The sequence below is a fragment of the Geotrypetes seraphini genome, chromosome 1 (genome assembly GCF_902459505.1).
Source record: "Geotrypetes seraphini chromosome 1, aGeoSer1.1, whole genome shotgun sequence".
Classification (NCBI taxonomy): Eukaryota; Metazoa; Chordata; class Amphibia; order Gymnophiona; family Dermophiidae; genus Geotrypetes; species Geotrypetes seraphini.
In genome coordinates, this window is record NC_047084.1 from 144,710,216 (window position 1) to 144,731,617 (window position 21,402).

The 21,402-nt window shown below is 45.1% G+C and overlaps 1 protein-coding gene across 6 annotated transcripts in view; it reads right to left on the minus strand.

The window, feature by feature from the left end:
- Positions 1 to 21,402, minus strand: part of ELF2 (E74 like ETS transcription factor 2) — a 235,192-nt gene that overhangs the window by 13,196 nt on the left and 200,594 nt on the right. For 5 of the 6 annotated variants that reach the window (XM_033939270.1, XM_033939275.1, XM_033939289.1 and 2 more), the window contains 2 exons: positions 12,696 to 12,782; positions 6,064 to 6,256 (listed from right to left, as the gene is read on the minus strand). In XM_033939270.1, coding sequence (XP_033795161.1) covers positions 6,064 to 6,256; positions 12,696 to 12,782 — 280 coding nt within the window. The remainder of the gene's footprint in view (positions 1 to 6,063; positions 6,257 to 12,695; positions 12,783 to 21,402) is intronic. The other variant, XM_033939282.1, reaches the window with a different exon arrangement.

The following is a 21,402-nucleotide window of genomic DNA, read 5'->3' on the forward strand; positions in this document are numbered from 1 at the left end:
TCTTCTACCAAAGTTTTTGAATTATTTGGATTCCCAAATGCATTTTGAGTTTCAGGAAGTCATTGCTTCTTTTTCTCAATTACGTCTGCATCTCCTCCAATCATCTTATGATGCTTTCGAGTTATCTGCTCGAGCGGCTGCTTGCTCTGTAGCTATGCGTCGTCTTGCCTGGCTTCGTACCATTGACATGGACTCTAACCTTCAAGATCGCTTGGCTAACATTCATTGTGAGGGCAACGACCTCTTTGATGAATCCATCGAGGCAGCCACCAAGAAATTATCTGACCATGAAAAATCATTTGCTTCTATAGTCAGACCCAAGCCAAAGCCAGTTCCTGCCAAGCCTGCACGCCCTGCTCTTATCTATCAAAGGCGTTTTGCTCCATAGCCGGCTCCTTATAATCGCCCTCCTATGAAAAAACAACAACCTCAGAAGCAACAGAAACCCTAACCTTCTGCTGCACCTAAGGCTTCTCAGCCTTTTTGACTGTTCACAACAGAGCATAACCTCCACCGTTCTGTCTCTGTCTCCTTTTCCCCCTATAGGAGGTGGTCTCCATCATTTTTACAACCGATGGCCTATAATTACATCCGACCTCTGGGTACATCAGAGAAGGATACTCTCTTCATTTTACTCAAGTTCCACCAGAGCTTCCTCCGAGAGAGTATCCTTCCAATCCATCCCAGACAGCCCTTCTTCTTCAGGAAGCTCAAGCTCTGCTTTCTCTCCATGCCATCGAACCAGTTCCCTTTGAACAGCAGAACAGAGGGTTTTACTCCCGTTACTTCCTTGTTCCGAAGAAGACGGGCGATCTGCGACCAATTCTGGATCTCAGGGCTCTCAACAAATTTTTAGTCAAAGAAAAGTTTTGAATGTTGTCCCTGGCATCTCTTTATCCCCCTTCTCGAGCAGAACGACTGGTTAAGCTCTCTGGATCTCAAGGAGGCCCATATCCCCATTCATCCGGCCTCCCTTCAATACCTCAGATTTCGGGTGGGGAATCTGCATTATCAATACAGAGGACTACCCTTCAGCCTGGCCTCATCTCCCAGAGTGTTCACCAAGTGCCTGGAAGTGGTAGCGGCAGCTCTCCGGAACCATGGTCTTCAGGTATTTCCCTACCTCGAAGACTGGCTCATCAAAGATTCCACATCTCAAGGGGTTATTGTAGCGACCCAACAGACTACCTGGTTCCTACAAAGTTTGGGATTCGAAATCAACTTTCCCAAATCTCAACTTCAGCCTTCTCAGAATCTACAATTCATTGGAGCTGTTCTGGACACTGTCCAACTCAGAGCATTCCTTTGAAAACAACGTCTGGAAGCTCTTCTTCAACTCTTGTCATACAGTGTCTTCCCGCTCTTCCATCTCAGCGAGACACATGATGGTACTCCTAGGTCATATGGCCTCCACAGTACACGTGACTCCTTTTGCCAGACTTCACCTCAGAATTCTTCAATGGACCCTGGCATCTCAATGGACGCAAGTTTGCGACCCTCCTTCTCGACACATTTCAGTCACTCCTTCCTTGAAGAAGTCTCTCCGTTGGTGGATGCTGTCTTCCAATCATTCCAGAGGCTTGCTTTTTAAAACGCCCCCTCATCAGAGGGTCCTCACGACAGACTCTTCAACCTACTCTTGGGGCGCTCATCTCGATGGTCTCTGTACTCAAGACCACTGGACCAGTACAGATCGTCAATGTTACATAAATCTGTTGGAACTCAGAGCGATTTTCAAGGCTCTCAACATCTTCTTCACGACCAGGTAGTCCTCATTCAGACGGGCAACCAAGTCGCCATGTATTATGTCAACAAACAAGGAGGGACTGGATCTGCCTCCCTTTGTCAAGAAGCTCTGAAGGTTTGGGACTGGGCAATCCACCACAACACCTTCCTCAAAGCTGTCTACATTCAAGGGGCAAAGAATTACTTGGCGGACAACTTGAGTCATCTGCAACCTCACGAATGGACTCTCCATTCCTCATCTCTTCATCACATTTTTTCACAATGGGGAACCCCTCAGATAGACCTCTTTGCGGCTCCCCACAACTTCAAACTGCCTCAGTTCTGCTCCAGGATATATTCTCCTCACCGCCTCGAGGCAGATGCTTTTCTTCTGGAATGGACGAATCTCTTCCTCTACACATTCCCTCCATTCCCTCTCATTCTCAAGACTCTGGTCAAGTTGAAAAACGATCATGCCACCATGATTCTAATCGCTCCTCGGTGGCCGAGACAACCTTCAACTCAGCACCAGGGAGCCATACCTTATACCAGTTTTTCCTTCTCTGCTTACAGAGTCAAGGATCTCTGCTTCATCCCAACCTGCAGTCTCTACACCTGACAGCTTGGTTCCTTTCAGCGTAACTCCTCTTCAGTTTTCTCAATCTGTAAGAGATGTCTTAGAAGCTTCTAGGAAATCTACCACTAGACAATGCTATCACCAAAAGTGGACTAGATTTTCTACGTGGTGTTTTTCTCATCATACGGAACCTCAGCATTCCTCCTTTTTTTCTGTTTTGGACTACCAGTTGCACTTATCCAATTCTGGCCTCAAGTCTACATCCATCCGAGTCCATCTCAGTGCAATTGCGGCTTTCCATTAGCCTAATGAAGGGAAACCCCTCTCTGCTCATCCAGTGGTTTCCAAATTAATGAAAGGACTCTTCAATGTTAAACCTCCTCTCAAACTGCCTCCTGTGGTTTGGGACTTCAATGTTGTCCTTACTCAACTCATGAAGCCTCCATTTGAACCAATTGATAAGGCTCATCTGAAGTATCTCACTTGGAAAGTGGTGTTTCTCATAGCCCTCACTTCTGCTCGAAGAGTCAGTGAACTGCAAGCTTTAGTTACTGACCCAAAAAACAAAAGGAATTGACCCCAAAATATCCACAAAGAAGAAAATCCAGAGAAAACAAAAAAAAAAAAACCCAATCCATCTTACTTCCAATGTTTTTTCCAAAGCCTCATTCTCATCCTGGAGAATCAGCTCTTCATACTCTGGACTGTAAACGTGCTTTGGCCTTCTACTTGGAACGCACCAAACTACATAGAACTGCTCCTCAACTTTTTGTTTCCTTCGATCCAAATAAGTTGGGCCATCCTATTTCTAAGCGTACCATCTCCAACTGGATGGCGGCTTGTATTTCTTTCTGCTATGCCCAGGCTGGATTACCCCTTCACAGTAAAGTCACAGCCTATAAAGTCAGAGCGATGGCAGCTTCAGTAGCTTTCCTCAGATCTACACCTATTGAGGAAATTTGTAGAGCTGCTACTTGGTCCTCGATTCATACCTTCACTTCTCACTATTGTCTGGATACTTTCTCCAGATGGGATGGACAGTTTGGCCAAACAGTATTACAAAATTTATTCTCCTAAATTGCCAACACTCCCACCATCCCATTCTGGTTAGCTTGGAGGTCACCCATATATGAGAATACCTGCCTGCTTGTCCTGGGATAAAGCACAGTTACTTACCTTAACAGGTGTTATCCAGGGACAGCAGGCAGCTATTCTCACAACCCACCCACCTCCCCTGGTTGGCTTCTCTGCTAGCTATCTGAACTGAGGAGACATGCCCTGCGCTGGGTGGGAAGGCACTCGCACATGCGCGGTGCAGGCGACTCGAAACTTCGAGTTTCTTCAAGCAAGTCTGCTTGTGAGGTGTCCGCATCTAGGCTCCGTCAATGACGTCACCCATATGTGAGAATAGCTGCCTGCTGTCCCTGGATAACACCTGTTACGGTAAGTAACTGTGCTTTATAGTTTAAAAATCTTTCCTTTAGGTTCAGTTTTAATAATAATATTGTCATTTATAGCTAAAGAGATATATGATCAAGAAACTGTTTTATTTTACTTTTCTGATTATGATAAACATACCGAGGGCCTCAAAATAATACCTGGCGGGCCAGTGCATGTGGACCCCAGGCTGCGAGTTTGAGACTACTGGACTATATAAGTACTTGAAAGTACAGCTGTGTATATAAGGCCCTCCCGAGAACTGGCGATATTGCCTTAAGGCCCCATAATTACTGTGTTCTCAACCCCTTGGAGTTCAAGGTCTGTTCTCTGGTTAGATCTATGGCTTGCAATCCTGCACATTGGCCACAAAATCATCCTGACGTTTTCCAAAGAGTAATTGTCCTTAAAATGATAATTTACTCAAGGTCACCTTGAAGGAGGAGTCTCCTGTCCACTACCTGATTCACAGCATCCTGCAGGCGGAAATGGAATAAGCAGACATTTTGCTCACGACTAAAAAGATCATACAAAGCATCAATTACATAATTAGCTAGATTGTGAGCCTTCGAGGTCTTTCTCAAGTACCTAATTTCATTCCAGTTTGAAACATTGTAAACCGCTTAGGTCAGTAAAATGCAGGAGTGGTATAGCAAATCTTATCCACTTCCAACATGAATATATTTTTAGACATTGCATTAAAATGAGGAATAGCTTTAGCTACTTGGGGATTATGATTGTCATCTGAATTTGGAAGAACAGGTCTCTTCTGCGGTTGCTAAAGGATTTGGTGCGCTGAATGAGGCAGCTTAGAGCTATACGAAAGAAATCTTTACATACCTTAATTCATGCTTTTGTTCTATTTAAGTTGGATTTTGGGAATTTAGGGTATGCAGGAACAGCAGCAGGGCAGCTAAAACATTTACAAATGTTGCAAAATGCTGCAAGTCAGATGCTAGCTAATGTACATATCCGGGATCATGTGACTCCTTTGTATCTGAAATTCCATTGGTTACCAATGGAATATCGAATTATCTTTCTAACGTAGTGTTATTCTATGCGCCTAGGCCAGGGTAGGCAATTCCGGTCCTCGAGAGCTGGAGCCAGGTAAGGTTTTCAGGATATCCACAATTAATATGTATGAGATGGATTTGAATGCACTGCCGGCCTTGAGATGCAAATCTATCTCGTGCATATTTATTGCGGATATCCTGAAAACCTGACCTGGCTCCGGTTCTCGAGGACCAGAATTGCGTACCCCTGGCCTAGGCGATTGTTAAGATCACTGAATGCTAATAGAGTAGGGGTGGGAAACTCAAGAGCAATGTAAGGAAATTCTTCATTACAGAGAGGGTAGTGGATGCCTGGAATGTGCTCCCGAGAGGTGGTGGAGAGGAAAACGGTGACAGTTCAAAAAAGCGTGGGATGAACACAGAGGATCTAGAATCAGAAAATAATAGTAAATATTGAAGAACTAAGGCCAGTACTGGGCAGACTTGCACGGTCTGTGTCTATATATGGCCGTTTGGTGGAGGATGGGCTGGGGAGGGCTTCAATGGCTGGGAGGGTGTAGATGGGCTGGAGTGAACTTTGACAGAGACCTCAGTAGTTGGAACCTAAGAACAGTACCGGGCAGAGCTTTGGATTCTTGCCCAGAAATAGATAAGAAGAAGAAAAAAACCCAACAAATTTTTTAGATTGAATTAGGTTGGGCAGACTAGATGGACCATTCGGGTCTTTATCTGCCATCATCTACTATGTTAACCTCATATATCGAAGGCTCATCTTGCCTACACTAGAAATTGTGTATTCTTTTTATCTGGTTCCAATTTTATGGAATAATTTACCCATCTCGGAGAGAATGAGAGCCAGAAAGCCTTGAGCATGCGCAGATGCTCAAGGCCCAGCCCAGGCAAGAGGTGGGATCTTTCCTTAAATGGCACCGGCACGCAGCAGATGGGGTAAGGAGCTTGTTTGGGTGGGCGGGCAGTCGGATGCTGCTTCCAGCACAGGGGTGCAATGCGGTTCTCGTGGGAGGGCGTTCGCGGGTGGGGAGGTGCGATACCGGTTCGAGCTGGGGGGAGTGCTCGTTTAGCGGGACAGTGCTCGTTTTGCGAGTTAAGGTTTGCGGGAGTGTTTTGCTCATCTTGCAAAACACTCGCAAACCGGGTTACTCACAAATCGAGATTCCACTGTATATCTTTTGCATTGCTTAATTTGGAATTGTTCTTGCTGCTTTCTGATGTATATCTTGCTTGCTTTTGTTCAAAATTTAAATAAAAATATATGGGTTGGCAGCCAAATTCATACGTTTCTGTCTTTACCTTAGTGCCCTGCCCATGGTTTCATAGTTCATGTCCGGCTTATTCTTGTGTTTCCCCCACAGCTTGGAGACAGCTTTTGAGTCCACCAGTTTGAAGATGCCCTTCTCTCTCTGTGTCCACTTTATGTAGCGAGGACAGGTGTTTTTGTCTTGAAGTAACTCTAAGAGAAACTCCCATAGATACGTTGTGTTTCCTGAAAACAAAACACCAACAGCAGCAGCATAAGAATAATAATAATAATAATAATAATCAGTTTATATACCACAAGGCCGTAAAGTTCTATGAGGTTTAATAGTTTTTAAAAAACCCAATAAAAGAAGTTGAATAGAACTAAAAAAGTTTAAAGCCAATAATTAGAGACAATAAAATGATCAAAATAGTGCATAATAAAATTTTTACGAATTAGCTGCTTAAATACTTCGGAAACAGATATGTTTTTAGATGTCTCCTAAATTCCCCATAAGTGTCAGTAAGCAAAAGCAATTGTTCTAAATCCTATTCCTTACCCCATAACGCTGCTTGATATGAAAAAAGATTTTGATGATGTTTTTTAAGTTTACATCCTCTGAGGCGGAAAAACAAAATTCAGATGTGAGTTTCTCTTATGTCTGTTGGTTGCAAAAGAGAAAAGCTTAATTATATATTTGGGAGCTAAACCAAACAAAGCCTTAAAACAGAAGCAACCAAACTTAAAACGTCACCCGCGCCTCCATTGGCAGCCAATGCAGTACTCGATAGAAGGGTGTTACGTAATCGTATTTCTTCCACCTAAAAATCAGCCTGACCGCCGCATTTTGTAATCGTTGCATATTCTTCTGGGAAATTGCCAAATAGGCAATATTGCAGTAATCAAGCTGGTTTAGTATAAGAGACTGTACCAAAACTCTAAATGATGGAATATCAAAATACGCCCTAACTGACCGAAGTTTCCAAAGAGTAAAGAAACCCTTTCTGACCAAAGAGTCCACCTGGTTCTTCATAGTCAAGCCCTGGTCCAGTATTATTCCCAAGACTTTAATGGTAGTTTGAATAGGATAGCTGAATTTATTTATACACTATCAAACGGGCGCGGTGAAGCTACAAAAAACTTTGTTTTTTTCTGAGTTAAGCTTCAGTCTAAATTCAGTCATCCATTGTTCCATTAGACCTAATACTTCTGTTGCTTTAGGAATAACTTCAGAAAGAGAAATAGCAAATGGAATAATGATTGTAAAATCATCTGCATAACTAAACAGCTTTATCCCCAGCTGGGACAATTGCGCACCTAATGATGACATATAAACGTTAAAGAGCAATGGGGACAATGGAGAACCTTGCAGAACGCCAGATGAATTATTCCAAATATCTGAAAGATCATTATTGAAACGAACTTGATAGGTGCGAGACGCCCCGAAACCATTCAAACACCTCTCCTCTAATACCAATAGCATCCAAACACTGCAGCAATTTCCCATAGTCCACTAAATCAAATGCAGAACGCAGAGCAAATTGCATGTGCCAGAAGACGTATGAGGAAAGACTGGAAGCCCTGAATATGTAAACCCTAGAGGAAAGGAGGGACAGAGGAGATACGATTCAGACGTTCAAATACTTGAAGGGTATTAACGTAGAACAAAATCTTTTCCAGTGAAAGGAAAATGGTAAAACCAGAGGACATAATTTGAGGTTGAGGGGTGGTAGATTCAAAGGCAATGTTAGGAAATTCTACTTTACGGAGAGGGTAGTGGATGCCTGGAATGCGCTCCTGAGAGAGGTGGTGGAGAGTAAAACGGTGACTGAGTTCAAAGAAGCGTGGGATGAACACAGAGGGTCTAGAATCAGAAAATAATATTAAACTAAGGCCAGTACTGGGCAGACTTGCACGGTCTGTGTCTGTATATGGCCGTTTGGTGGAGGATGGGCTGGGGAGGGCTTCAATGGCTGGGAGGGTTTAGATGGGCTGGAGTAGGATTTAACTGAGATTTCGGCAGTTGGAACCCAAGCAAGAGCTTTGGATCCTTGCCCAGAAATAGCTAAGAAGAAAAAAATTTAAATTGAATCAGGTTGGGCAGACTGGATGGACCAATCGGGTCTTTATCTGCCATCATCTACTATGTTATTATGTTACTATGATCAAGGCATTAAGATCTTTACTAAACAAAGAACGTAAATTGTGCAAAATAGCCGCAATTACTGTCTCGGTACTAAATAAAGGTGTACACCAACGCTATCCAAAACAAGTCTGCAAAGCTGATATAGACAACCTCATGTACATAAGCTGCACCAGAACCATTAGCCATTGCTTGGGCTTGCTTTCTATCAAAAGATCTGATCACTTAGGGCTCCTTTTACTAAGCTGCGTTAGGGCTCTAATGTGTGCTACAATATCGCACACGCTAGACGCTAATGCCAGCATTGAGTTGGCATTAGTTCTAGCTGCGTAGCTCTGAACAGTGAGAACTCTGAACTCTGAGAACAAAGCGAATTTGGTTAATTCCATTAGTTTGGTTAACTACTAGTGTTTCCTCTATAAAACAGGGCTTAGTTTCTGGGGTAACTGCCAGGAAAAAGGTGCTGCCATTACTTGTCAGACTCCCAAATAGCAGAGGTGCTCTGACGCAGCCCCTTCCAGACAAGAGGAGATGGCATTAGCCTAACTAGGAAAAGAGCAACAGCCACTCCACGCTTTAATCCAGCCCCACTTCCACGACAAATAAAGCCCTGTTAAGATTTGCACAATGTCCCTATTTCTGCAACTTCCCCAGGATTATCTGCTTAGCCTTCCATCACGTAATGCTCTTCAGCCTTTCATGCTCAAGAAGAACAAAGCAGAGCACACTGCTGCCTGTCAACCCATGTCTTTAGCAGGATCAGCTAGCTAGACGATAAACACACGAGAGCTGGAAGATTCTGGCCAAGTGTGAAACCTCAGACTCATTTTTACACAGAGATTGAAATGTTATACAAACCAACACAGCATTCAAGAAGATTTGCTATTGAAAATGATAAAATTCCAGTGAGACCTATACATTTTAGCATAAGCTAATTATCAATGCGCAATGGAAAAACTAAGGCCACGGATTGGATCCGATCCGTGCCCTGATTCACGAAGCATCCTCATGCAAATGAGGGCGATCGGAATCACGCCCCAACCAACTGCACGGATCGCTTTCCAGCGATCCCAACGCATGCGTAGACCATCTTCTTTGCCTGCAGATGGTCTGCGCATGCGCTGGCCCTCCGTGCCCGGCACAGCTGGAAACTTTTTTTAACTTTCCTTTTTTTTACTTTGCGAGCCTGTGGTTTAACTGCAGGGAAGGGTAGGAGAGTCAAGGCAGAGAGCAGGGCAGTTGGAAAGGACCTGAGCGACTAATCCTCAGCAGTCGCTTATTTTTCGATCGGCCAGCCCAGTCGGTGTCCCTCTTCTTTTTTTTTTTTTTTAGTGAATCGATGCCTGCCTGTATTTGCATGCCGTTCCCCTTCATTTGAATGCATGGATTGGATCGGACACAGATCGGGAGTAAGATTTTTGAATCGGATTGATCGCTAAGTGATCGCAAAGTGGTTGGGAAACGATCGGTGTCCTTAGTGAATCTAGCCCTAAAACAGTTAGGGCTCTTCAGCTTGGAAAAGAGACGACTGAGGGGAGATATGATTGAAGTCTACAAAATCCTGAGTGGAGTAGAACGGGTACAAGTGGATCGATTTTTTGCTCTGTCAAAAATTAAAAAGACTAGGGGACACTCAATGAAGTTAAAGGGAAATACTTTTAAAACCAATAAGAGGAAATTTTTTTCACTCAGAGAATAGTTACACTCTGGAACACGTTGCCAGAGGATGTGGTAAGAGCAATTAACGTAATTGGTTTTAAAAAAGATTTGGATAAGTTCTTGGAGGAAAAGTCCATAGTTTGCTATTGAGAAAGACATGGGGGAAGCCACTGCTTGGGTTTTGGCCAAGTACTAGTGACCTGGATTGGCCACCGTGAGGACGGGATACTGGGTTAGATTGGCCATTGGTCTGACCCATACAAAAATCCACCACTGAATATCCAGATAACATTACAGATGGAAGTCTTGCACATATAAAGCCATTCCTGCTTGTGTGTACTTGTATATTTCGCTTCTACAAATGCAGACTGCCCCAAATCTTACCCTAACTAGAAGACAACTTTTTTTAAACTACATTTTCCTTTTAAAGCCTTTTGAATTACTTACAAATCACAAGACAGAAAGAGTGGTTTTCTTGGACTAGCAAGTTAAGTCTTTGTATTGTCGTTTCATATTAAAATTCTATTCCACATAAAGGCTTAATTTTTATTATAAGATTCAAATCTTTTTATTGTTGAACAACCATCAAAAAATAACACAAAACGGATCCAATCCTACATTAAGGCAACAAATCCTTCTCTTATTCTATTCCCACTCCCCTCCCCGCAAATCAAGACCGTTGCAACAACAAAGAGCTCCTCAAAACCTTTTGATTATATAAATTACTATAATCGCAAGAATAATAGGTTTGAGAAGGCTGTAAACCACACAGAACTGCAAGATAGTTGTGGTATATAAGTGAACTGATGCTAAATAAAAGAGTTGTATGGTGAGCTTTTGTTGAGCAACTCTTGCATACTATGTGCTCTCTACATTTGCATACAGGATGGAAAAACCTGTACATATATGGCCTAACCCCACCTCCATACATATACAATTTTAACTTTTATATAATTGGGGGATTTGGGCTAGCTCGTAAAGTTTTAGGAGAAAACGTTACACAGCACAGTGTTGATTGTCCAACTTTCGCTAATCCAATCATTTGGCCATTACCGTATTTTTCGCTCCATAAGACGCACTTTTTTTCCACCCCAAAGTCGATGGAAATCTCAGTGTATCTTATGAAGTGAAGGTGCAATATATTAATCCCCTGCACACCAGCTTTTTAAACATCGCCCGCCACTCCCCCTGTACAAATGCAAGCCCCCCATGGCTGCACCACCTTTCAGCTGCACCACTTTTAAGCACTGCCTCACACCCCCCACCCTGTAAAATTGCAGCCCCCCCGCGCTGCACCACCTTTTTAAAACCCCCCCGGCTGTAATTCCTTGCCGTACCTTTTTATAGCTTTGGTGGTCCAGCGTATATCCCTCCTGTTACCTTTTTTTAAATTCTTCTCTCCCTCCCTCGACGGCTCTGTATCATTTCCCAGCAGCGGGCACACAAGTCAGGAGCACGATGGTCAGGCCCAAGCTTTACAATGTTCCCGCTTGGGCCCGCACAGCTTTCTGAATGGCTGGCGGCAGTTCTCGTGAAAACAGCCGGCAGCCATTCAGAAAGCGGCGCGGGCCCAAGCAGAAGCGCGTAAAGCTTGGACCTGACTACCGTGCTCCTAACTCGTACGCCCGCTACCAGTAAATGATACAGAGCCGTCGAGGGAGGGAGAGAAGAATTTTTAAAAAAAAGGTACCGGTACTTTTTTTTTTTTTTTTTAAAGGTACAAGGGAGGGTAAGATTAAAAAGGTACAAGGGAGGGTAAGATTAAACTTATGGGGATGATTAAAAAAGGTATTGGGGGTACGTGGGGGGATGATTTAAGGTACTGGGGGGCACATGGGGGTTATGGGGCCTGCCTGCCTGTCACTAGGCCTGCCTGCTCTGTGCCCTGTCCCAGTCTTATCACTAGACCACTGGGGGGGGGAGGGGGGCGGGTACAGAGCCTGGCAGGGAGAATTTGGTTCAGAATGTTTTTTTTCTTCTCTAAATCTAGGGTGCATCTTATGGTCAGGTGCGTCTTATGGAGCGAAAAATACGGTAAGTTTCCTTTCTGTTCTCTGGCTTCATATGCTGTAAAGAAGCCATATTTCGAGCCAAGACCATGCTCTTCCAGTACATGCAGCAATTTTTGGACCCAGGTCCCCGCTTTTGCAGATACCCTATTGCCTGTTCTTTATGCATAAAGAATATTTTCCATGCATTTTTTTTTTAAAGAAGTTACCATTGTTTTTCCATATTATCCAACTTTTCATTTATCTGACAATAAGTCTGTCCCGTTCAGATAATCTAGGCTGTACTGTATATAGGTTAAAAAAAGCCCATTACAAATGACAGGCTGGCCATAACACCCAGAGGTGCATATGGAGGAATGCTTATCTTCTTTGATGCATCACATGCTGGTGAGCTTGCTCAGCTCTAAGTACATCCTGAAGGCAGGACTTGCCCCCCTCCCCTTCCCTGGCAGCACTATCAGAAAGCTGCTGAGGTCTCCTTTGTCACCGTCCCCATCACTGATGGTCTGGTATGTTGTTCTGTGCATGACATGCCAGCTCTGCACACACCAACCATCATAAAGAAACAAACAAGAATCCAACACTGTCTTTTACAGAGAGTGCAATACCTATCTTGAAAATCTGACTACTGTAGATTACCTGATTTGGGAGCTACTATGCACATACAGACAAAGTGAATATATATCTGAGATAAAGAATAAAAAGAGAGTAAAATGGATTGGGAGCACCCTCAAAGTAAGTTGAAAAAGGAGAATCCTTATGATTATAAGAAATCAGAATTTGGTCTTTTTCCTCCTTTCCCCTTCCCCCAATCCCCTTTACTACTGCAGACCGAAGCAAAATTGTAGGCCCTTAAAACACTGGGCATGATTACCTTTGCCTTCTCTGGGTTTCTTCTTTACCCCCAGATCAGGGGATGCACTGGAGAATACCGACTGCTGCGGCTTTGGTTTACGACCAGCTGTAGAGCACAGTGAGAAAGAAGAAATGATAAGATTTGCCTTCAAGAGGACGATACCTGCTCCTCTGCAGGAAATTCCCATGGCACTCTACTACTAACTCAGTTTAAATCACACCAATGAAAATACCAATTACTCATAAAAGAAAGCAATGCATTGTCAGTCTCACAAACCCCAAAAGTAAGCGCCATAAGGGGAGGGTGGCAGGAATTAAGGTGAAATTTATTCAAACCTGTTCATTTCCTAGTCCAGACCAAGGGTTGTGTCCTACCAGCAGATGGAAGTAGAAAAAGGGCTGGTGCAGCCTGGAACCCTTCAGTATGCTAATGCCAAAGTGACTATGTGAAAACTCCTTAGGGAACTACTGCAGAATATTCTCAAAAAACAGATCAAGGGAAAGGCTCAACAAAGCCCAGAGAAAGTTCCTCAACACAATACTAGTACCACTGATTACTATAGCACTGCTAGGTGTACACAGCACTGTACATTGAAGCATTCAAGAGACAGTCCCTGCTCACACAATAGTCTTCCAGGGCAGGCCCTAGGTTTGGTCTTGCAGAATTGAAGGAAAGAAAATTAACAAGTATGAATAAATTTCACCTTCCTTTTCATCCTGCTAGACCAGTCCAGACCAATGGGATACGTCCAAAAGCAATACTTTACTGGGAAGGGAAAGACAAAGTCCCATATTATAACTGCTCTGCCAAAGGTATCATTGCCCCTGACTAGAACATTAATCCTGTAGTATTTCACAAAACAATGTAATGACACCACTCTGCAAATGGTTCTTAGGAGTAATCAACCAGGCCTCAGTACATAAGCCTGTCTGTGCTTACATGGAATAGACATATAGCCCGACCAGAACAGCTTTCCACCAAAAGGATATGTGTCGTCTCGATCACTGTCTGAATCTAACATCCCCTTTGTGTGAGCCATGAAGTAAAGATTAGGTTCTTATCTCGATAATCTTCTTTCTGGCAGATGTGTGTAGGAGTCCTGAAGATAGATTTTCTACTTCTGCTTGCAAATTGATTGCAGAAGGATGTCATCTACTTCTTTCAACGCCACCTCCTTCCCCAATGGGCTGTACTGCCATCTTCAGTTTGTACTAAAGCAGTCGATCGATAAGCACGACAATAGGAGACATAAGGAAGAAGGGTACGGGGAAATCTCCCTGACAATACTATTTATTATTTCTCTAGCACTACTAGATGCATGCAGTGCTATACATTAAACACACGAGACTGTCCCTGCTCCAAAGACCTTACAATCTAATTATGACAGGCACAACTAAACAGCTAAAGTGAAGAATAATAAACAACACATTATAAACCTAGGTGGCACTAAGAAGCTACCCCACTACATGCAACCAGCACCAACACATTTGGAGCTCTCGAGGTCTCTTCAAATTCTTAAAGATCATCATCTCCGAACACATACATCTGTCCGAGTCAGCAAGCAGGTGAATACTAATCAACAGCGTAAAGCGTCAGGACTCCTAGACACATCTACCAGAAAGAAGATTATCGAGGTAAGAACTTAATCTTCCATTCTGGTGCAATGTGTCTAGGAGTCCTTACAATAGGTGACTTACTATTGCAGGATCATATGGCTAGGGCAGGACAGATGAGCCGGCCCATAAAACAGAGGAACCAAAAGCAGCACTCAGTTGGCACTCTATTGAATTTTGTAAATGTATGGCGAGTACACTATGTAGCTGCGCCCTACATAGCTCCTTAGACAGAACTGCCCGAGACTCTGCCCATGAAGAAACCCCGCCTCCGGTGGAGTGTGCTCTCAGTGAGACCAGTGGCTGTTTACCACAGCCCATGTACGCTCACAAAATCGTCATATGGAAAGCGATCCGTGCAGTTGGTTGGGGCGTGATTCCGATTGCCCTCATTTGCATGAGGATGCTTCGTGAATCGGGGCACAGATCGGATCCACTCAGAAATCCAAAGAAGCCGGCCCTGGCATAGAGCCTCCCCTCTGCAGCCACTAGCCCAAGCTGCTGCGAGCTGGCACCATCCATAACTGTGGCATATGAAGGGAAAGGCTCTGCAGAGACCACCAAAAGAGGAGGGACTCCTGTAAAGGATGCATGGACACTGGCCCAGGGGACCACCTCCAAGGAGGCTGCCATAGACCCCAGAACCTTGGGAGCCAGACGATCCAGGAGATTTCTGATCTGTTGAAGTTTCTGTCTGTGTGCCTCGGGAAGAAACACACAACCCTGTCTGGAGATGAAGAGAAGGCCCAGATACTCCAACTGGAAGGATATCCAGCAGCTCTTCCTGAACTTGCTAATGCCTACAGTAGAAATACTACCATCTTCCCTGCACTTTCGCACTCCAGACGAGACAGAGCCCAAATCAACCAGTTGTCCAAGAAAGGATGGATTGGATCCCCTGCTGGCGAAAAAAGCTATCACAACTACCATCACCTTGGTGAAAATGTGGGGTGCCGTCACGAGGCCAAAAGGCAGAGCTGGGAAACTGGAAGTGCTGTTGTAGAACCTAGAACACACAGAAACCATCGATGCTCCAGGTAGATCGAAATATGGAGGTAAGCCTCTGTGAGATCCAAGGATGCCAGAGACTCTCCTGGAGAGACAGCAGCTAACACTGTGCACATGAAGATGAAGAGGTGATCTGATAATCTAAAAGCATTGGGCATCTCCAGGTAACGAATGAGAACCCTACTGACATCTAGCTGTGCTAGTATTTTATCCTGCTTCTTTACGCCTGTGGCCTGGATTGCTGGCAGTCAAACTTCCTGATTCACATGGAATGCAGACCAGAAACCACCTTTGGCAGAAAAGAAGAAGGCATACAGTCACTCCCACCTCCATAATTCTGGCTCTTGGTGCTGCTCAACAGTGAGCGCTGTGTCAAGGCAGTTTGCGGAACCTCTAAATCCAGTTCCTGCAGAGAGACTGCAATTTATTAATTTATTTATTTTAGTATTTATATACCACTTATAGCCTAAGTGGTTTACATTCAGGTACTCAAGCATATTTCCCTATCTATCCCGGTAGGCTCACACTCTTCTTAATGTACCTGTGGCATTGGGGGATTAAGTAACTTGCTCAGGGTCACAAGGAGCCACAACCTCAGTGTGCTGAGGCTGTAGTTCTAACCACTGTGACATCTTAAAGAGCCTGCACAGTCGGATCCTCTCCCTGGTTTTAGGACTGCCACAGCCTCCTGGCTGTCCTCACCCCCATGAGAACCTGTGTCTCCTACAAAGAATGCACTTCTGGAGAGAAGAGGCATAGACTCGGATCCCCAATCATCCCAGTCCTTCTTTAACTAGACCTTGAAAAGGAGCCAGATTTTGAAGGATAAACTCTCCTGTGTGCTAACCGGCTCAGCCTCAGCTGGGCCAGGATACTGTACTTTACACAGGCCTCATACATGAGGGCCACAAAATCAGAGTCAAAAACCTCTTTAGGACCTCTTTAGGACTCACTCAGGAGATCTCCCTGTAAAGTGATGTCCTCACACTTTTGTTTGGATCGCCAATAGAAGGCTCTAGGAAGGATTTATGTCCCACTTTCTATGCCTCTGAGCCTCTGGAGGGTCCTGAGGTGCTAAGCCCAATGCAAGCAGCAGACACCCATCCAATGCAAAATTGGCACGATACAGTGATTAAACCACAAGTGGAGTCCATCCTGACTGATTCTAGATCCAAGATAGCCACTGCAATAGCAATTTTAGCACCAAAAAGAGCCTGGGGAAGCTATAAAAACAGACAAAAAAGTCAAAAACAGGATTTTAGGCGAGGAGAACCCTCAAAGAAGCCCCCAGAAATTCTTCAAAACCCCCAATTCAACTCCACTCCGATGTCTCTCATCAACAGTAATGGGCTATACTTACACTTCTGCCATGTGCTGTGCCTGCATCAGCTTACACTGTAGCTGGACAGAAGAACACTTTTTCTGCCTCACCCAAGCAAGTAGGATGTCCAGGGGCTTGTCTCTTCAGGCTGCCTTTTACACTGCTTGAACCAGCCGAAAACTTCTACGCCTCTAGTCTCTGCAAGATTCTTCAGGGACGGGGGATGCAGCCAGCACCAACAAGGTCTCCTGCCCAGTGCGGGGCCCAAAAACAGCCTGTGGTCACGCACTTCAAATGAAACCAGGTGCACATACTCCCAGGGGCCAAACCCCGAGCCGATCCAAGTGTTAGGTCAGGCTGGCCAAACAGATGCCCTGCAGCAAAGGTGGCCCACCCAGCTAAAGACTTCAGAACCCCGAGTCTGCAGCTTTTCCCAAGCAGCGCTAACCCAGGTCTACTGGGGAGCTCTAAAGCACAGTTCTTCAACCACCGGTCCGCGGACCGGTGTCGGTCCGCAAAAAACTCTTGCCAGTCCACGAAGGATTCAGGACCCCGCCGCAGCAAAAGGTGCCGGCATCAGCTGACGTGCAACTTCCTGTTGCCGTCGCTATGCTGGCACTCCTGCCTGCCACCACCGACTTCTCCGCACCCCCAGAAAAGCAGCGGCAGGTCTGTGTGCTTTTAACTTCGGCACACAGCTGCCCCTAGGCAGTATTTTAGCGCAGTTTCATGAGGCAGCCTCGGGGCCTTTGGTAGGCCGGCCCACATCGCATCATCGAAGCGGGCCGGCCTACCAAAGGCCCCGAGGCTGCCTCATGAAACCGCGCTAAAATACTGCTTAGGGGCAGCTGTGTGCCGAAGTTAAAAGCACACAGAGCTGCCGGAGAGGGAAGGAGGGAAGGGAGTAGAGGTGCTCCTAGACAAGGGAGGGGAAGGGGCTACTGCTGGCAGGGGAGAAGGGAAAGGGAAGGGATGAGAATTACTGTTGGATAAGGGGAGGAGGAAAGGGAGAAGGGGTACTCCTGGACAAGGGAGGGGGAAGGGGCTACTGCTGACAGGGGAGAAGGGGAAGGGAGTTACTGTTGGATAAGGGGAGGAAGAAAGGGAGAAGGAGATTAGAGGAGGGGAAGGAGTCAGGATGGAATGGAGAGATCAGATGACGGAAAGGGGAGAGACAGAGGAATGACAAGGTAGAGAGAGATTGATGCTGGGAAGGGGGGTCAGATGAAAAATAAGGAAAGAGGGACAAAGATGCTAGATCTGGTGTAGGAGAGAGGGGCATAGAAAGAACCCAGATACCATATGGGAGGGGTAGGGGTAGGGGTAGAGGGCAGACAGTGGATGGAAGAGGCAGATGCTGGATTGAAGAGACAGAGGGCAGACGCTAGATGGAAGAGAGTGAAAAGACGATGAAAGCAGAAACCAGAGACGACAAAAGGTAGAAAAAAATAATTTTATTTCTATCTTGTGAGTAGAATATATCAGATTTAAAATATGTATCCTGCTAGAGCTGATGTTAGACATAACTGGGGAGTGCAAAGCCCAGGCAGTGCGTCTTTAGCTTCCAGCTGGCTTAGGGCTTTCTCTGACCAGGAGGCAGTTGCCTTAGTTGCACTCCCCCTAACACCATTCCTGCCATGTGTGACTGCGGTATTCTGTTAGCATGATATTTGTGTAGCATTCTGTAATAATTTGGCTTATTCAGTTTTCTTGATAGTAGAGGGGATATATGTGAAGGGGAGGGGAGATGGGGGTTTTGTTGATCCTTGCCCTGTATTATTTATATTTATAAAATGACAATTGTACAGAATATTGTTTCTTTTTTATACTTTAATAAAATATGTTCAGTATAAAATCATAACTATTTGAGGCTTGTGCGGATGGGATCAGATGGTTAATGGGACCGAGCTCGCGAGGACAGGGCGGCAATGGGGTTTTTAAAAATTTCAGTCTTATTAGTTTGCCGGTCCACGAAATAATTATTTTATTTCCGCCGGTCCATAGGTGTAAAAAGGTTGAAAAACACTGCTCTAAAGCACCCAGTAGAGAATAACATGGTGACCCGTTCACGCAGCAAACCGCAGTAAAACAGCAGAAACAAGTAAAGAGTTCATCTGTTTACTGCCGGTGTGGGAACAAAGCGTTTTACCGCTCCACAGGAGAGGTAAAAAGCTTTGATCCTGCGGGGAACCCCACCCATGATCACAGATCCCCCTTTGAGGCTCTAAGCATCCCTCCCCCCTCAGGAGCCCTGAGCGAAACAAATGTAGGTGCTTGATTTCCCTCCCCTACCTTGTGGGTCCAGTGGGCTCCAGGCCCCACCCCCTCTCGTGGGTCTGGCAGCTCCAGCTGGTTTCCCTCCCTCCCTGCCACACACCTTGTAGAAGAGCAGCTGATCTCCACAAAGGCCTTTTCCACGATGCTTATGGCCTTCCCTCTGCCAGGCCCCTCCTTATGATGCAACTTCTTCTTTTCGCAAAGAAAGGAAGTTGCTTCATAAGGAGGAGCCTGGCAGAGGGAAGGCTACGAGCACCGTTGAACAGGCCTTTGTGGAGATCTGCTTGCTCGTCTACAAGGTGTGTGCCAGCAACAGGAAGGGAGGGAAGTCGGCCAGAGTCAGACCCACCGGACCAGTGAGGGGAAAGAGGGAGCTGTTGGCCCCGAGGAAGAGAGAGGGAGCAAGCCAAAGTAAAGCGGATGCTGGGGTAGGAAAGGGCACAGGAGGGGGAGCTGGGGCTGGAAGAAAGGGCAAATGAGGGGGCTGGAGCTGAAGGTAAGGGAGGGAGAGGTGCTTGACCTATGGAAGGGAGGGCTGGAACTTAAGAGAAGGGAGAAAACTACAGGATGAGGGGGAGCTAGAGGGAAGGGAGAGAGATGCTGTACCTGTGAAGTGGGACTGCTGGAAGGAAAAGAAGGGAAAACGATATGTCATAATAAGCAGAAGAAGGAAGAGGGAATGAAATATTGAATACAGAAGAGTGAGGGAGAGATGCAGGGAGGTATCAGAAACAGAGGGGGAATAATGGGCATGGAGGAGAATAGGGACAGAGACACAAAGGGAGATGCTGCATGGGAATGGGACATGGACAGAGAGGGGAAATGCCAGACATGGGAGGGGGTATATGGACACAGAGAAGTGCTAGAAGTGGGAGAGAATAGGAACACAGAAGGGAGATGAGTAATGCGGGACAGAGTACTGATGACAAATACAGGGAGAAAGACACAGGGGAGATGCTGGATGGGACATAGAGAAGGGAAAGATAAGTGCACAAATATGGATAGTGAGCACAGAGAAGAAGAAATATCAAATGAGCAGGAGACCCTGGCTAGTGAGTTGAGAGAAACATAAATCAGGGCCTAGACCAACATGACTTGAAAAACAAAATGGCCAAACAAAAGGTAGAAAAATAATTTTATTTTCTATTTTGTGATTAGAATATATGAGAACTGAAATGTTTATCCTGCCAGTGTGGTTAGACATGAGTAAGACCCAGGGCAGAAATTTGGGAGGGGACCCCAAAGCCCACTACTAGCCCATGCCATCTTCAGCTTCCAGCAGGCTTAGGGCTTTTTCTAGCCAGGGGGCAGTTACCCTAATTGCACTCCTTGGCCTAACACCATCCCTGACATGTGTGATCTTTATATTTTGCACAGTATAGGAGGAAATGGATCTCTCTATTTCTTTGTACTACATGGAAGGTTTATGTTTATCATTTTTAATCAGTTATTATGTATTTAGCATTTGTATTGTGTGCGTGTGACTAAGGTATTCTGTTAGGATGAATTTTCTATGTAGCGTTCAGTTTTCCTGATAGTGGAGGGGATATTGTGAGGGTAGATGGGTTTTGTTGATCCTTTTCTGTATTTGTAATTTATAAAATGGCAGTTGCACAGAATATTGTTTCTTTTTATAATTTAATAAAACGATTTCAACAAAATCATAGCTATTCAAGGCTTATGCAGATGGGCTCAGACAGAGTTTGCAGGGGAGGGGACAAATCTTTTCCCTGCGTCATTCTCTAGCACCAATAGCCTCGAAAGAATATCAATACATACCCCAAAATAATAAGCAGAGCAAATGAAAACACACACCTTCTCCTTGCTTGCAGAAGGAAAAATCTGAGGAGGGCAGTGCCAAGTGATGCAGGGAGGTGGAGCTGAATATGTAAAACGATACCTTTTGCATTCCTCGCAAGTGAAGATGCAATACCCACAGGTTCAGGACTCATGTGCTTTTTGCACTGGAACTGGGGATCATTCCAACATGCCCTACCCTAGGCCACCAAGGCATCCTTTACTAGCTGAGGGGAGCAAATGCTCCAGGAGAGGATTGGAAAAATGAACACCCTCCCAACCAGCCCCCACCAATACTCAGTCTACCACCTGATTAGCTAACTGGGTAGTAGTGGGCTGAATGTCAGCTAGTGGGTTGAACTGAGTAGCAAATTGAATGCCCAGCTAGTGCTGCAACAGTCAGAAGGAATATTCAGCAGCATTATCCAGTTAAGTCTAGGACAGATTTTAAAAATGCAATTAAGTAATCAAAATTTGTAAATCAGATGCAATTAATTTTTTTTAAACATCGGCTATAGTATAGATGTGTAGTCTAATCTCTTGCCTGCTCCTTTTGGAAAACAGTGTGCAGCAACCTCAAGACACCATGAAGAGCATATTGATAGACAAAGGCTGCACCATGCAACCCTACCCTAGAGGAAAGGAGGAACAGGGGAGATATGATTCAGACGTTCAAATACTTGAAGGGGATTAACGTAGAACAAAATAT